This window comes from Poecilia reticulata, linkage group LG11 (genome assembly GCF_000633615.1).
Source record: "Poecilia reticulata strain Guanapo linkage group LG11, Guppy_female_1.0+MT, whole genome shotgun sequence".
NCBI lineage: Eukaryota > Metazoa > Chordata > Actinopteri > Cyprinodontiformes > Poeciliidae > Poecilia > Poecilia reticulata.
Genome location: NC_024341.1, coordinates 8824730 through 8841788, shown reverse-complemented (window position 1 = coordinate 8841788; position 17059 = coordinate 8824730). Strand labels below are relative to the sequence as shown.

The following is a 17059-nucleotide window of genomic DNA, read 5'->3' as shown; positions in this document are numbered from 1 at the left end:
TTTTTTTCAATGCAGATGTAAGGTAATTTACCCGCTGGATAAGATCGATTTAGAAGGGTGGATACCATGCACTTCTTCAGCTATCCCTAACACCGAGCAGACTCATGAATTAATGTTATTATGCTAATAAACGGGCTGAATGTGTGCTAAATTTTACCTCTACTACATGATCCCAAAGCTCAGTCAAGAGCCAATTTTCACCAGTGTTCATGTCATACCTCATCAGCTATTCTTCTATGCCTTTCCCCCCTCCTCTACATCTGCGCTTCATGGTCGTGTGAGTCAAAAGGCTCAGCTCCCATCAATCTGCAGAAATCTCTTAGCAGCACAAAAAGGCAATTTCAGTGGTGCAGTCCCAGAATGTAGTTCCCTTTCTTTGGCATTGGTTTGCAGGACAAAGCACAAGTCGTACACGACAAGAGTGGATAAAAATTCAGGAAAATCTGCATGCTGGCGATTTGTTGCTAAGCTGCAGTCTTGGCTTAATCAAACATGGCACTTGAGGAAAAGGGCTACAGTAAATCATGTTAGCAAAAAGTCGGAGATCAATCAAACGACCTTGGCGCTACAATTTCACTCCATGCAGACGCTAATTAAGGCCAGCCTACGCAATACTTTTATCAACATCTATATTAGCAGTAGGTTAAGTGACTCATATAGTTTGCAGGTAATTGCCACATTCCAAACAGACAGTGCCAAGTGATGCTTATCTGGTAATTTGACACAACTTTAATTATGAGCTCAAGAATATATTCTGTTTCAAATATTATTTGCTAATAACATGCTACCACATACTCATTACCACATAACCAATCAAAAAGATAAATACATAAAAAAAACATTCAGGACAACCCGGAAATACTGAAAAAAAGAAAAAATTGGCCTATACTGATTTAAAATGGGGTGCGCAATTAAATGAGACAAATCCATACTTAAGAGGACAGACATATGGCAATTCTAAGGGTTTGCCGTGGCGACCATGCAAACACAATCTAGTGCTATTTGACTTTGCAGTTTCAGAGTTATCCACAACAATGAAGTTAAAAGACAGCAATGCTGATTGGTTTTTTGCTGCTAAAAAGTCACTGTAATCTGTCAAATCAGAAAGCTTATAAAGACAGAATTTTATTTCATTTTGGCGTCTCTGGAAGGAAACTCATGAATTATATCAATGTCCGACTCCATTACCAATTTAGACTCAATGGCCATGAGTGGCATACTGTTGAGGCATCTCTGTCTAGTTCTTTTTTTTTCTTCAACTCTGTCCGTTTGGGGAAATGATACTTTGTCCTGGCAGCTGCTGACAAGCACTGTCAGATCCAGATACACTCTGAAACGCTGACTGTAATCCGTAAGCATTGTCAGAAGTTTTGAAGGACACATTTTCAATCCGTGAGGTTTAATGAAAGCTCCGAAGTGATTCCACTTTGTCTGAGAAACGTCTAGGTTACACTTTTGAAGAGTTACATTTGTCTTTTAGAAACAATTAAGTATGCTTTTTTTTTTTACAAGAGTTCACCAAAAGGCAGATCCTACATAATCTCATTTTTCAATGTGATGGCTGCATTTTTCTTGCCTTTTTTTTTTTTCTTTTCATTTTGATAGCTAGACATCGTCCCCAGAGCCTCTCACATTTTGGAATTATTATGCCGAAAAGCTTACAAGGCCCAGCACAGTAACTTTGCCAAGTATTTGACAGTGACTTCAATGTCAAACCAATACAAATGTCCTAGTTCTCCCATCTAGAAGCAGATGCTGAGCGGAACGAGCGCAAATATTGGAGTAAATCAAAAACTTCCCCACTTCAATAATACTGGCCTCTGTGATGTTAACGCCTGCCAAGTTTAGAGAATGAACTGTGCATGGGACCTAAAGAAATAAACGATTTCTTTAAATGCGCCGCGGGCCGTTATTCCACCCTGACATGTTGCTGCGTTTATCAAAACATTGTGGCCTCCGCCGTTAGATAAATCCAATCCAAGGCTTTCCGCTATCGCAATAAGAAAAGCTGCTAAACTGTCTTGCATGACAATGAATTGTTTCAAATGCCAAAAATGGTTTCACAACTTTCTCCTGTTTGCTAAAAAAGTCTAAAAATGAAGGTTAGATGATCTAAATCAAGGTAAGGAGTTGCATCTATAGAAACAGCAAAACATTAGCTGTTTTACAACCATTAACTCAACAATCTCCTCACAACTTGTTGAAGACAGGTAAGTTGCATTGACCTTACCTTTCTGGCCATGTGTTATGCTGTGTTCTGGTAGAAATGGGTAGAATTAGGATATAATTAGGTAGTTGTGATTATGGGATGAATCCAGGAGCGTGTCCATCCCCTGATGGTCACTTTTAACTCTCCCGAAATCTTCACCGGGAACAACAAGGACAGGAACATTAACTTCCCTCCAACATTGCTTAACAGTGGATGGTTCCTTCAACAGGAATGAATCAATTGTCCTTGTACTGCTGCATCAATGTGAGCATTTTAGACTCAGGTTTTTGGGTCTTCTCTTGTTCTGCGATGCGACGATCGTGTTCCCAAACACACTTCCTGTTGTACTTCCTGTCTTTACGGCGGTTTACTTAAAAGCATATCATTAATTAATGCACAAATCCTTCCTGCTAATGCAGTGTCTGACAGACGCATTGTATTTTACTAGCCTGTATTGAAATAATGAGGTGCCTCTTTCAATAAGAATCACCTTTACTCACCGGATGTCTTTCCCAATGGGACACAGTCTGTTACAGTTTCATACCGGCAGCGGTCTTTATACCACACACGATAGGCTCCACTCTGGATAAGTTGTTTTTCTGAAAGCCTGTTTTCATCTTGTCATGACATCAGAGGTCCTGGACCCATCTCTATGAAAAAAAAAAGGTTCTGCTTCTCCACCATCTGTACACGGCTCAGTGCCCCAGTCTTTTGATGAGGTACAGCTAGCCGCTGTGGAGTCAGCCACAAAGTCGCCACTGGGCAGCAAAGCTTAACCTCCCCATGCACTTTACCGAGAGCACTTTACTTTCAGTCCTGTTTTCTATTGGTATTTGTAATTCCAAGCCCTTTGCTTCTTATTTTTTTCTTTTTCCTTTTAAATACTTGGAGAGTTTTTGTCTATCCACGCTGACGATTAACCAATGGTTTCACCAAAGTGCGTCATTGATTTGAACTGATTTAAATATTTATACAAATGTAAGATTCAATTGCATTTAAGAGTTGCTTTCTTGAGGTCATTCAAAACAAATAGTCTGCATACATTATGATATGATAGTTTTTTTTTTGTTGTTTTTTAAGACTAGGATTTCATCACACACCCAATATTAATATGCTCAAATATTAATCTGTCATATGTAGGATACAGATTAGGGTGTGTCCAGATCTGCTTTGGTGCTAATAAAAGCCAAGTAGCCTCTTCTTTTTAAAGAAAAACCCACTAAAATCTACATAAGAGAATTATGTATGATATTCTTTTTGATCAAGAATAAAACAAAAGATTGTTTTAAATGCTGGAAGGATCTTTTTAATGAACATAAATCTTCTTGAATTTTTTATTCTAATGTCCTGATTATAAAAAAACTTTTATCAAACTTGACAGAAACATCAATATTTAAAAGCTGTTACCTTCTAAACCACGAAGAAACAGAGTAAGAGCAAACTTTGAGCAAATGAAATTCAATGTAACAATAAAGTTAAAGGGAGAAGTTTGTAGTATTTAATGTTCACTATAGAAATGACAGAAAACAGATGGTTCTGTGACCGTTAAGGCTAACAACACACCCATCTACCGGTGTATGAGGTCCACCTTGTAATACTGGTTGAGACCATCTTTTGCCTCCAAACTGCTCAAATTCTTCATGAAATAGATTTAGCCTGCTTAGATTTTCAGGCACTAACAGCCATCCCACTTTCAAAGTCACTATAATCCTTCCTCTTCTCTATTCAGATGTTCACTTTTAGCTTAATCTTCATTCTAGACTCTTAATGGCAACATGTGAAGTTGCCATTAAGAGTCAATATGCAAACTCTAAACTTTTATATTAGGGGATGTGTTATTAGCTATCTGAATTAGTTAAGAGCACTAACATCAGCAATATGAGCTCATAAGAGCAGTGTTTCTTTTTTATTGCCTTGTAATGTAACATTGGGAATAAATAAAGTACTCCGTAGGCTTTTAGTAGATCTTTTTAAGCTGCGTTCAATCGCGAATGAGAACATGGAAAGAGTGAGTTGTCACTGCAGCTGGTTCAGGCAGCCATTGATGGATCCGCAGCGTGTGAGAGGAAGAGGGGAATAAAGGGAAGAGCTAGAATTACACGTTGTCTCTGTGCTGTTACAACCGTTCTCTCTCTCTCTCTCTCTGACTCGCTTTCGTCTCGGCAAGCTCGTATAGTCACAACTTCAGCATATTGGAAACTTCCTGGTGTGTGAAAGCCAGACTCCCAGAAACACGGGCTGCAGTAATTCAGCTTTAATTACCCGCTTCCGCCAAAAAAAAAGAAAAGAAAAAAAAAACGCTTCAGTTATTTGTAATTGTTGTCCTTATTTGGTGTGTGCATGTGACTGTGATCATGTTTTTGCACCATCCTGCAGGAGCAGCTGGTCTGCTCACTCCGGTGCTATGGGAATCAGACATTCCTATTGATCTCCTGTTCCCACGGGAGATGTACGTGTGTGTGTGTGTGCGTGTGCGTGTGTGTGTGTGTGTGTGTGTGTGTGTGTGCGCGCGTTCGTGTGTGTGTGTGTGCGCGTGTGTGTGTGTGCGTGTGCGTGTGTGTGTGCCCACTTGCATACAACTCATCCTCTTTTAGCAGCATAATGTAGCAGCAGGGATATTTTGAAAAGTGGAATTTTGTGCAACAGTGCCACTGTCAGGTGACAGTGGAAACTACAAGACTTAATTTCTTCATAAAGCCCAAAGCAATGTTAATTTATTCTTTCTCTGTGTCTGTCTGTAGTGTGCTGGTTGTTTACTCCTGAGTAAGGAGGAAAATGTAAGGATCGCTGATCTTTACTTCTTTCCATAAGATCATGTTAGAAATGTCAATCCAAGAGCTACGTTACCATGTTCCCTGTGTGTGTGTGTTTTTCAGGTTGTAAACCTTGGAGGAAACGGCGGCCGGGTGAGTATGAAGGATGTAGATGTAATGTGAAGCTAAAATGAATGAAACTAATTAATGGGAAGCAATTTGACCAAATAGAAACACGATACAGCATTCTGATTTCACGACGCATTCACAAATAATCATCCATCCTCTCTATCTCTCTGTCTCAGGGCGATGGTTGCTCAGGTCCAGTAAGTAAACTAGTTGTTGATTCCCATGCTCATGCTGCTTGCCTTTCCTTTAGTTGTTTTTTTTGCATAGCCTACAGTGAGCTAGGATTGGCCCTTTTTCTCCTGCTTCTTGCCAAAAGTGATTTGTGAAAATTTGTGCCAACCAACTGTCTCTAACCTCAGTGCACAGATGGATCCAGGGGCCAGAAGGGCGAGAAAGGCGAGCCGGTGAGTGCCAGAGTTTCAGTCACAGGTTGCAGCAACACGTACCAGCGCTTTCCAACCCAGCTAAACCCCCTTCAGCATTTTTGGGTTGATTCTTATGCAGAGCCTCATTTTTCAGGCATTCAGCCACAGTATTAATTATGCAGCTGGAAACCCTGTTGCTCTTTGTGTATTTTTATTTTACCAGTAGAGTGTTTATTAACCATGCAAGAGTGTAAACGTGTGGACCTGCAGGACGAAAGTGGGATTTAATGAGTAAGCTGCAACCGGCTAACATGTGTATCATACAAGTTGTAAACATATTTACACCCCCTCAACATTTTTTTTTCACAGTTTGCGCTTTACAACTACAGAATTCAATGTAGTTTGCTAGGATTTTATGTTGTAGACCAACATAAAGTAGGACATCTACAGAGAATGCAGCTCACAATTATTTAATCACGATTAATTAAATTGAGCTTGTTAAACTTTTTTGCATGGCATGCATTTGTCTGACTTGTCAATTTAATAAACATAATAAATTAACTTGGATAAACCTACTTTGATAACTTCTGACCAATTAATGGAATATGTGTAAATTGGATCACCTGTTCTGTTTGTTTTTCCCCCTCTTTTCTGCCACACTACACACTTTATATAGACGCGCTATTCTTTTTTTGGGTGTCACAGTGAATACAAATCCATGGGATTTAGATCCCTTTTTGAAAAAAACATATATATATTTTTTGGACTTGGCAATTGTCCTGCTGCCATAAAAAGTCTATAGTTGTATTTTTGGCAAAATGTGAAAAAACTGAGGTTTGACTCGGTCGTTTCCCCAATTTTAGAAAAGACCAGCTCTTTCTCTGAGACTTGGTGTAAATGGGGCAATAGCCTCTTGGTGTTAGCCCACGCAGGCTACTGACTGCTTACTATGTTTGCCGTGCTCCAGGTTGTGTGTGGGCGTGTGTGTGTAGTGTACGTTTTGTTTTCTTTTAGAGCCAAGTCATTGATCTTGGCCTTATCTCCGCTGATTGCCTCCACAGGGAACGGCTTCCAACCGGGGTCAGGCAGCTGGGTACAAGGTGAACAGTTGAAGAAACTTTTGGTGATTAATAATCAAGACGTAACCCCCTAATGATCATCCAATTAGATTCTAACCTCTCATTCTCTCGGTGGTTTTGTCCAGGGAGAAAAAGGTCAGAAAGGGGAGATCGGTCCACAAGGCCTGACAGGAACACCGGGGAAGGATGTAGGTGTTTCGTGCTTGTTTTCTTCAACACATCTAGAGCAAGTCAGACAGTAAGGTCAAAATGCGGTTTATACAATCGCATAAATAAGAGAGGACATCTCCGAGAGATACTCACTCATCCTGCCGTGCGTTTACTTTTATCAGGCCTAAGCGGATATTCGGTAAACCCATGTGGTACCGCTCTCTAAACTCGGGCTCTCATTGATATCTGCCCGCTCCTGTTGCGTTAAGTCAACCTGCTAATGCCTGTTAGATTAGGCTAGAGCAACAAAGCTTGCACAATCAATGCCGCCTCATTGACTGGGCCGTTTGTCTCTCACACAGGCAGCCGTCTATTCAGGAAGACTTAAACCTTTTAATCTTCCCCCCCTGAACGGTGCAATGAGCCCGCGAACTCATGAAAACTTTTGAGGAACAAATTACAGCCTTAGCAGGGCGCCGAGAGATTCCAGCAGTTTTTTTCTGGCATCCGACGAACTCACATTTAACAGTTTTCTAAGCTAAGTGCTTGTTGTAGCCAGATGGATTTGGTGGGGCAGGGGGGGAATAGATTTTGTTTTTAATTCCTCCCATCCATATGACATTCTGAAAATGAATGCGCTCGTCGATGTGGCTTGAGTCAGGCAGGCAGAAAATATCACATGCACCACTGAAGACAATTCATCTCACAGGCTTTATGATAAGCCTGTCTATTTTTTCCTTCTGGTGAATGATGTTCAATAAAGTAGGGAAATCTAAAAGACTTGAACATTTCTATAAAGGAGACAAGCTCCACGTTTTCTTTAACACCAGCGGCACTCGTTTTATTCCCTCTCAGAACACGCTGATGATGTCACTCTCCTCTCTTGTCTGTCACCGTTTCCCAGGGTCGGGCAGGGTCCATCTGCGTCGTTGGCCCCAAGGGACAGAAGGTTTGTCTGCCTTAACTCTTGGGCTTTCCGTCATCAGCCTGCCTGTCACATTCATGCAGCCCAGTTTGGATTTGATAGAACCTGCACCGGGTTTGTTTTCCCAGGGCACTCCGGGATCGGTGGGTCCAGAGGGCTTAGCTGGGGAGCCAGGGAAGCCCGGACTTCCGGGTCTGCCAGGATTCGGAAAACCGGGTCCACCGGTGAGAGCACTTTTCCACGATAGAAGATTTGGTAAAGAAAAAAAACATAATGCACTCGAGTAAATTGAATAATCTGCTTATCTTCACAGGGCCCTCCTGGCGATGGTAGAGGTGGGAAGGTAGGCTGTTTGCTGAAACTTGTCTGATGAAATGATTGACATGCTGCAAGTTTTAACACTCTTTAAAAGTGAAAAGAGATCTATGTGATCGCATTGATCGAAAACAATATTTGTGCTGATCAGTGAACGCATTCACGTCCTGATGTTTGGACATCTGAAATGTAAAACATAAATACATAAATCAATCTACACCGAAAGATAAGGTTTTACAGTTGAATCTGAGTTGAAAGCAGAACATTTGATTTCCTTTTTGCCAACTCAATTCTGACTCCTGGTACAGTGAATTGGAACAAATTGGTGATGAGCACTATTAAATCCCTCTCCGTTCGGAGGGTCTAGATTAGATGCGATGAGACATAAGCAATAGTTTGTACCAGAGTTTTAATCTGGAGAGCACATCACAAGACAGACTTCACTTTGAATAGAAATAGTCAATACCACATATCAATTTTCTTTTTATCGTGTGCCACATAATCTCGTTACAGCCTTAACAATAAATTTCTAAAAAAAAAGGAAAAAAAAGTCTAGTTTCTGGTATGTAAAGTGTAGCATAATAAAAACCAAATCAATGTAGTTGTTAACATGAAAACAATCAAATTTTATGACGTGTCTGTGTGACACATTGTTTATTAAATTAATCCAACTTCTTTTCTTTCCTTCTAACCTTTATCTTTGCTTTAACACTCAAAATCAAGAGTAGTTTTCCATGTGAATCTATTGTTTAAAATAAATTATAGTCATTAAGCACACATTTTGAGTATGGTGGCTAATTGAATAAGAGTAGAGGACCATGCCCAACTTTTCCTGCTCTTTTGGGGATCCTGCTGCCAGTTCCAAGCTAACCTTACTGACGAGATCAATTTGTGTTTCATGCTATCATATTCAGTTTCAACTTTCCATTTACAGGGAGACCCAGGACCGAAAGGAGAAGACGGCTTGCCAGGAGACCCGGTGAGAGACTCTTTTAAGCATTGATTGATATTCAGCAGCGCATGCACCGGCTTCCAACAGACTGTACTGTAATGATGAACTGGTACATCAGTGTTTGACAGGGATTCTGTTGTTTTCCCAGGGACCAAGAGGCCCAGGAGGTCCAAAAGGAGAGAAGGTTTAATAATGCCACATTAACACAATCCTTAATCTTTTCATCTGCCCGTCCCTGCACTCCGATCAACACGCCGCATGCTTAATTTGTGTGCAAATCTTCAGGGTGACCCGTGCGAAGTGTGCCCGGTGTTGCCAGCCGACACAGTGGCCTTGCAGGGGAAGCCTGGTCCTAAAGGAGAGCCCGGATCGCCGGGGATCGGAGAGAGAGGACTCCCCGTAAGTACACCGGTTTGACTTGCCGCGTAATGTATTCAGCACCTGCCGGGATGTTCCGTTTTACATTTTTATGATCTCGCTGCATGTTTTATTAGAGCTGTAGATAGGGGTGTGAGTCGTAGCTGACAATTGAACCCTGAGCGCTCGTGTGATGGCGTGTATATTTAATCTTTCTTATCGTTCTGAGGAAAAGCGCAGCGTTTACTTCCACCTCGGGGTTGTGTGTGCCCCTGTAATTCTTGCGGCGCTGCGGCAGCTTAACGGAAGACGTGATACGCTGTCAAAAGTTTAGTCACCAAGGCGAGGGGTTCGTTCGTTCTGTCCCTCCAGTGAGTCCAAATTCTCTCTCTCTCTCTTTTTTTTTTACCTTTTATAACTCCCACTTACTCCAACAGGTGAAATGGGGAATGATTTGTGGAGGAGGGGTGATAGAATATAAATCTTTAGCCTTATGAGATTTTCTGTGCAACGATTTCCAATAGTGCCAGCATCAATCTGTCATACCTGGTTAAGGCAGAGAGAGAGAACAAGGTAGAGCAGGCGAAAAAGGAGAGCTACAGTGCTCTGGAAAAAGTATTTGCCCCTTAAAGGTTTCTTTCTTGCTTGCATTTATGTCACACTTGAAAGTTTCAGATCATTAACAAGATGTTAACATCGGAAATTATATTCCGACGGAATGCAAAAAAAAAGCTGCTTTGAAATAATTTAATTTAAGTTGAAATTTCCTTGGTAATTTTTAAAGTAGCTATGATCAGCCATATTTTTGGTTTGGTTTTACCTGCCAGTTCCACAACTGGTTACTGTCAGACCTTCACTTAGCTTAGTACAACCTTAACACGTCAGCTAGAGCTATATATATATATATATAAATAAAAAGAGCACATTATGTACAAAGAAATGTTCTGCACGGCCATTTATAAAGCTTTGAGACTCCTATGAACCCCAGTTACAGCCACTATTCATACATGGAGGGGAAAAAAAACATGGAATGGTTGTGAACCTTCTCAATAAATGGCAGGGATAAAATTACTCTTTGTCAATTACTTATCCAGGAGGTCACAAAAGAGTCGGGATTGATATCTGAAGAGCTGCAGGCCTCACTTACCACAGATAGGTCAATGTTCGTGATTCTGTGATGAGAGAATATTGGCAAGAAAAGGCCCGTGTGAGACAGTTCTAGTTCAGCAACCCATTCTGACCAAATAAAATAAATAAATATCCGTCACATGTGCCAAAATGAATCAAATTCTTGATGATCCCCAAGACTTTTGAGGAAGTGTTTGTGACCCTCAGCCTTAAACTCAATCTCACTTGTTTAATTACCTGAAATATGTAACATAAGAAAGCAAAAAGACAAAAAAAAGAACCTGTTCACATACCTTACACTATGGCTTCCCTTCAAACAAACATCCTGACATCTGTTCATTTCTTTTTACTTCCTTTCCCCTCTCCCTGTGTTTTTTTTTCTTTGACAGGGTGTCGAAGGTGCAAATGGCAAAGCGGGACAGAAGGTATGAGGTTTCTTACTTGTTCGTTTGAATGTACTTAATTCATATTCTGCTCAAGTGTGACCTATACACGCTCATCTGCATTCTTCAGAAATGCTAACATCAGCACTGCGTGAACACTCCTTCCCAGAGCAGATGCAAGCTAAAATAGCTGAACCAAACTGCACAAAATGCAAAAAAAAAAAAAAAAAGTCCACTCAAACTCAAACTCCCACATTCAGAACATCACGTCATGAAGGTCTGCAACTACGAAATTCAGTCAACTTTAGTCGATGACTCAGAGTCCTCGCGATATGCATCGACATCTGCCTAATTGCGGTGACCAGAATGCTTCCAGTGCCGTGTTCAGACGCGAGATCGCAGCGCAAACTGCCTTGGCAGGATGCGCCGGGATTAATTTGAATTCTGTGCTTTTTGTATGCTTTGGCAGGGAGAACGCGGATCAGATGGCGCCAAAGGAGCAAAGGTTGGTGTGGTGTCTGTCTTACCCCTGAAATTAAATAGCTTCTGCTTCAGAAGCTTTCTCCATTAAGTTGTCAGCCAGATATAGCTTCCAAATTACTTAACTGATCTTTGCAATTGTTCTTAAAGGACTGTTCCAAGCTAACCAAACAAAGTTTCAGTTTTAAAATGTATTTTAGTGTGATTTTCATCTTTGCCTGGAACATTTTAGATTCATTTTTTCATTGAAAAAAATTGAAAATCATTTTTTATTGCTGTTGCTATTGTTCTTCCACTTTACCATTATGTGGTAGCTTTTGACGTTTGTGGCTGTAACAGGACAAAATGTGAAAAAAGTTTGACTGCAAGTAGACATCTGCAGGTCACAGAATAAGATGTCGACATCTGAAGATATCACGCGTGTTCTGTGGGTTTCAGGGAGAACCGTGTTCCGTGTGCCCCACCCTCGGAGAACTCCCACCCAAATTCATCCCTGTTGGTGAAACTCAAACTCTGCAGCAGAAGGGAGAGAAGGGGGAACCTGGGATTGGACAGAAAGGAGAGCAAGTAAGAAAATAGTTTTTAGGGTAAAAAAAAAAAAAAGTGAAAGTGCATAAGCCTCATTAAAGTAACGTATTGTCCTCTTTTTATTTCCCAGGGGGAGCCAGGAAACGTGGGTTCACCTGGCCTTAAAGGAGAGAAGGTAGTTAACGTGTATTCTTCCATATATATATATAAGACATAGTGCTGCAAAGTAACAAATATGGATTGTATAAGTGAAGCCCATTCAATCGGTTTTTGGAGCACGGCTCTTAATGACTGCGTCGAGAAGATAATCACAGCGGTGTACTAATTTTAAGGCCCCAAACTGTCTTCCTTAGGGATTTTTTACTCAGCGGGAAGCTTATTAGCAAAAAATCCAAGGTACTCAAAAACCAATATCATCTGACATAGCTGCCCATAGGGTGCAACTTAACTCTGAGGGGTGAATTACCAATTTAAAAAGCAATCCATTTTTATCAAAATGGGGAATTTCAGTGATCTTTTTTTTTTTTTTTCTGCCTGTCTGCAGGGTAATGCTGGCAACGCGGGAGCTGCCGGAAAGCCGGTGAGTCCAGCTTCAGTTCTTTGAATCTGATTTTTTTATATATTTTTTTTCTGTTTCTGGTGATGTAATGAAATGAAATGTGCCCATGCAAACAGGGGAAACCAGGACCAAGGGGGGCTGCTGGGAAGGACGGACAGAGAGGTGCACAGGTAGGAGAAGTGGATAACAGCCTTCGCAACTTTGCCATGAATCAAATACATTTTCTTTCCTAATAGTTTTTTTTTTTTTTCTAATTTTATTTGCACTTTTTCATGTTGTGTCCAAGAAGATGGATGCTTAAATGAACTCTTCAAATTAATTCAAGCTTTACAGCTGTAAATATTAAAATAAAAGCTGTGTTTTGGTGTGGCCTGTGTGGCCAGATATTTCATCTGGCCACACAGGCCAGATTAAATATTGTTGAACAGAATTTCCTTTTACAGATAATAAGAAAGTTTGCTTTAGATCGACTTGACAGTGATCCAGAAACATAAGGCTGTTGTGAAGTGGGTGTTGGAAACCCTCCAGCTGTTTTTGTTTGCTTCTGCCTTTGTATTCTCAGAGTAACAAAGGTCCAGTCCTCTCCTCTCTGTTTTGCTAATTCTTCCAAGACACTTTGGCTAAAAAAAAAACAACAAAAAAACCAGCTAAATATGCAATTTAGTTTGAAACTATGCAGTAAGCAGAAATACATTCCTTAACAATAGCTGAATACAGATCATTCTAAGTCCTGACAAGAGCTCCTGAAAGCTCTTTCTCCCATTTTCAAACTAGTTTTATTTTTAATCACACTTTGATAAACATCCCAGCTAGCTCGACATTTGATACTTAAGGGAATATTTTTGCACTTCTGCCGCTGCAGTTAACTACAGTGCTGCTTTTGGATGTCCTAGAAAACAAGTTGTGACAGAATTGTGTTGACAACTGATGGAAAAAAAAAGTGGGTGCTGCTTTCCACACTTGATGGAATCATAAATGGTGCTGGCCACCAGAAAACTTTCAAGGATAATGTCTGGCCACTGTCCTTTAAGTGAACAGACTTAAGGGACTTGAAAACTGATCCGTCATGTTTGGAGAAAATTGGGGCAAAATTTTGGTGTGCCCTAGTCAAAAACTAAAATCCAAGATAAGCTGTTGTGCCATGAGATTAAGCAGTTCATTCATACTCAAAATCCTTCCAATTTGGCTGGAGTACGAACAATTTGGAAAAGGAAATGAGTGCCAGAAATCCTCTGGAGTGACTTAGAAGAAATTAGTTGACAGTTTATTGTATGTTTGATGGCAGTTACTGTTTCTAAGTGTGGCTTAGTCTGTCATTTAATAGGTTGGAGGAGCAATAACTTGTCAACACTTGACCATAACTTTGTTTAAATAGCATTTTGTCTTTTTATTAGAGTGAATCGATTTTTTGTTTTTTAATTTGACAACTTCTTTTTCCATTTATTCTAGTTGTCTTTGATATATATTTTTGATGATCCTAAACATTTTAGTGTGAAAAAAATGAATAGGCTACTTTTATTAAATGGGAAACACTTGTTATGGTACTGTAGTTTAATTAACCTAAAAATACATTTTGATATGTAAACTTAAGCAAAAATGTGTAACCTTCAAATTTTTAATTTGTAATCTTTAGAAACCTGTTCAATTCAGGTGTACTTTTTAAGTAAAAGCAGAAGTGCCTTTATAGAACAATGCTGGGAGCTGATATTAGCAGGTTAATTAGTCTGGCTAAGGACAGCCTGCAGCCAGCTGCTTAATGGAAGCACCGCTTGCAGTTTGCCAATGGTAGCTTTAAAGGAGTGTGATTTAACAAGAGTGATGGATGTCACTTCATTAGCTTCTGCACCACGTCTGCTCATGTCATGTTGCACAAGCTAAAGTCACTAAGTAACTTTTGGTGTCATTAAAATGATTTTAACTCATAGGAGCAGTAAGATGGAAAATTTTAGTGGTTTTCACTTTATAGTTCCTTTAAATTATTGATGAAATTTGATATCACACCATTCCTTATTCAATGCTTCATGTGCTTTCATCAACTGACTTAAGAGGCTACTTCATGGAAGTGTCTAAGCTCTTTACTATAGAGCTACAAGGACGTGAACATGACTCATTCCAGGCAACTGTAAAATTGTCTGGATTGATTTCAAAGCCACATCAGTTGGGCAGTTGAAAACATGAAAAATAGATTTCCTCCTCAGAGTATTTATTTATTTATTTATTTATTTATTTATTTATTTATTTATTCATTCATTCATTCATGAAAGCATTGGTAAATACAAGCTGTGACTGACCTTTGTGACCTTTAATAATTCTGGTTGGTTTTTATGTACAAGCCTGTACAATGTCATTCATTTACATGAGCATATTTTGTGATAACTTTATATAACCCTTATTGGAAAAAAATACAAAATGGTGGAAATATGGAGAAAGAAAAAAAAAAAAAAGGTGATGATTCCTTCCTGATCTTTCAACAGGGTGAAGACGGGAAGCCCGGTGTGGGAACGCCTGGCCCAAAGGGTGAGAAGGTGAGTGTGTGTGACTGTGTTAAGAAGTCATTACCCCTGTTGCTGTGCAGACCGATTTTAAGTCTTTGTCCATCCGCAGGGCGTCTGTGGTGTGTGTCAATCGTCAGAGGTTGGTAGTCAACCGAGCGGCCTGCTTGATAGAAGAAAAGGTGAACCCGGCCCTCAAGGTCCCCCTGGACCTCCAGGACTTGGAGCTGAAGGCAAACAGGTATATCTGTTTTTAAAATATCAATAGGAAAAACAACTTTTTTTCAACGTTCCTGAAGAATCTTATCGTACTAATGAGATGGATTAACGCCATTGCTACAGTGTATTAATCCGAGTCACAGTCATTGATCTTTGCCAGTGTTTTTTATTGCACCTTGTTGTTTATATCCTCATTAAACAAAGAGAAATATACACCCTGCTTAAAGAGAACAAGGATAAGTTCCCTCAATCATAAGCCAGTTTAAGTGCAAATAATCAGTCCGGCGTGTACGAGCTGAACCAGCATCACAAAATAACATTTTTAGCTAATTCCACGAGACGGGCTTCTTTGTTCTGCTACGGAGTAAAACCGATTAGCCGCCATCTGGAAGAGTGAAAAGTTTACGATGCTGGAAAGATTTCAACCCCGAGGGCAAAATCCACCCTGATGCTCATCGTGCAAACATAATATGCAGGAAATCTCGCCGAACAACAGAACAGCAGCTAAATAGTAAAAGACAAAAATCTCTTTTGGCTTCTGCCACCTATTTGGTTTAAACTGCCGGGTGCTTCTGCCCGTCACTTTGTGTCAACGGTTTTTACTCTGTGTGACCAGACAGACATTTGCTCCGTACTTGCTGCTGAATGATTGCTCATTGTTACTTTTAACAGGGACCATCAGGCCAGTCTGGTGCTAAGGGAGAAAAGGTACGTTTTCTATTATTTTGTGTACATGTATTTACACACTTTGTGCTCCGGCTGCTAAACCCCCAAACCCCTGAGAAACATATTCCAAACATTTTGGAGCCCTGTTTTTTGGCTGCTAAGTTAAAACCAACTAATCAAGCCTTCCGGGTATTGTGTCAGTCTTTTTAAATAACTCATTGCCCAAACACTTTCTAAATCATGCATTTAAACGCCCAAGAAAGGCCTTTCTAGCCAGAGAGACATTGATAATGAGTCTTGAATAAGTAACACCAGCACAAGGATCAGTTCAAGTGATACTATTTTAATATTTAAGGCAGCTGGGGTACAAATAGTCCAGCATCTGCTTCACATTATACCTCAAAACTTATTTGGAATACTTTTATCATCCTGAAAAAAAAATCTAAGAAGAAAAAAAAAAAACAATCTGTCAAAAACAAAGCCAGTATACCTTAAATTACCTTATTCACTGGAATCTCTCAACCCCAACTTCAAAGTGGAACTAGACAGTTGTTGAAATAATGAGGCTGGAGCCACTTTCATTATTTGAGAGATAAATGAATAAATCAGGAGTCGGTAACTAAGCTCCATTCTGTCGGCTCTATTATTTTTTAACAGAAAATGCACGCCTCCCGTCAAAACCAGAAGGGTTTCTGATTGTGTGTTTTGTGTTCGACCAGGGCGAGCGAGGAGAACAGGGAGACAAGGGATTGAACGGTGACCCCGGAGTCTCAGGTTTGCCTGGAGACCCCGGTCAGGATGGATTAAGGGGCTTGAAGGGAGAGAAGGTAAAAATTACAAGCTAACAGACCATTTTAGTTCAACGTGCCGCAGTCTGATCCACCTCTTTTGATGATTTATTCAGAAATATTAACACAAGTTAAAAATGTAGACTCTGTCTGCTTTTTTAAAAAACCGCTATTAATCCAATCTGTTGGGATGTTAATATATTTTGTTCAAAAACTGGCCATATTGGTCCCAGCTCCCAAACATATGCTGCTTTGACTCATTCTGAAGGTTTGTGTATCATGCTTTGGGTTTGTTTTGCCAGGGTGATTCATGTACTAGCTGCTCGTCTGCTGGCACGGCGCTGGGTGACGGTGTAGCTGTGCCAGGGCCCAAAGGAGAAAAAGGAGATCTTGGGTCCCCGGGAGCAGGGAAACCTGGCAAAACTGTGAGCTGGAGTTCAGTTAAATTTTAGTTTTGCACTTTGAGAATTGCTCAACTCCCCAACGTCTCAGTTTGCATTTATTCTCTTTAGGGAAATCCTGGCTTGCCAGGTGTGCAAGGTCCCTCTGGTCCCAAAGGAAGCAAGGTGTGAATTGTACACA

General features: G+C 40.3%; 1 protein-coding gene across 5 annotated transcripts in view; it reads left to right on the top strand.

Annotated features, from left to right (window-relative positions):
- The window catches only part of col16a1 (collagen, type XVI, alpha 1), an 83469-nt gene that overhangs the window by 38906 nt on the left and 27504 nt on the right, over positions 1 to 17059 (top strand). For 3 of the 5 annotated variants that reach the window (XM_008421598.2, XM_008421600.2, XM_008421597.2), the window contains exons 10-33: positions 4951 to 4986; positions 5086 to 5115; positions 5268 to 5288; positions 5451 to 5495; positions 6518 to 6556; positions 6661 to 6723; positions 7590 to 7634; positions 7739 to 7834; positions 7924 to 7953; positions 8860 to 8904; positions 9026 to 9061; positions 9163 to 9276; positions 10752 to 10787; positions 11215 to 11250; positions 11664 to 11792; positions 11884 to 11928; positions 12298 to 12333; positions 12429 to 12482; positions 14787 to 14837; positions 14917 to 15045; positions 15696 to 15731; positions 16409 to 16516; positions 16780 to 16902; positions 16990 to 17043. In XM_008421598.2, the coding sequence (XP_008419820.1) occupies positions 4951 to 4986; positions 5086 to 5115; positions 5268 to 5288; positions 5451 to 5495; positions 6518 to 6556; positions 6661 to 6723; positions 7590 to 7634; positions 7739 to 7834; positions 7924 to 7953; positions 8860 to 8904; positions 9026 to 9061; positions 9163 to 9276; positions 10752 to 10787; positions 11215 to 11250; positions 11664 to 11792; positions 11884 to 11928; positions 12298 to 12333; positions 12429 to 12482; positions 14787 to 14837; positions 14917 to 15045; positions 15696 to 15731; positions 16409 to 16516; positions 16780 to 16902; positions 16990 to 17043 (1437 nt within the window). Of the gene's footprint in view, positions 1 to 4950; positions 4987 to 5085; positions 5116 to 5267; positions 5289 to 5450; positions 5496 to 6517; positions 6580 to 6660; positions 6724 to 7589; positions 7635 to 7738; positions 7835 to 7923; positions 7954 to 8859; positions 8905 to 9025; positions 9062 to 9162; positions 9277 to 10751; positions 10788 to 11214; positions 11251 to 11663; positions 11793 to 11883; positions 11929 to 12297; positions 12334 to 12428; positions 12483 to 14786; positions 14838 to 14916; positions 15046 to 15695; positions 15732 to 16408; positions 16517 to 16779; positions 16903 to 16989; positions 17044 to 17059 lie in introns of those variants that run through there. The other 2 variants (XM_008421601.2, XM_008421599.2) reach the window with 2 other exon arrangements.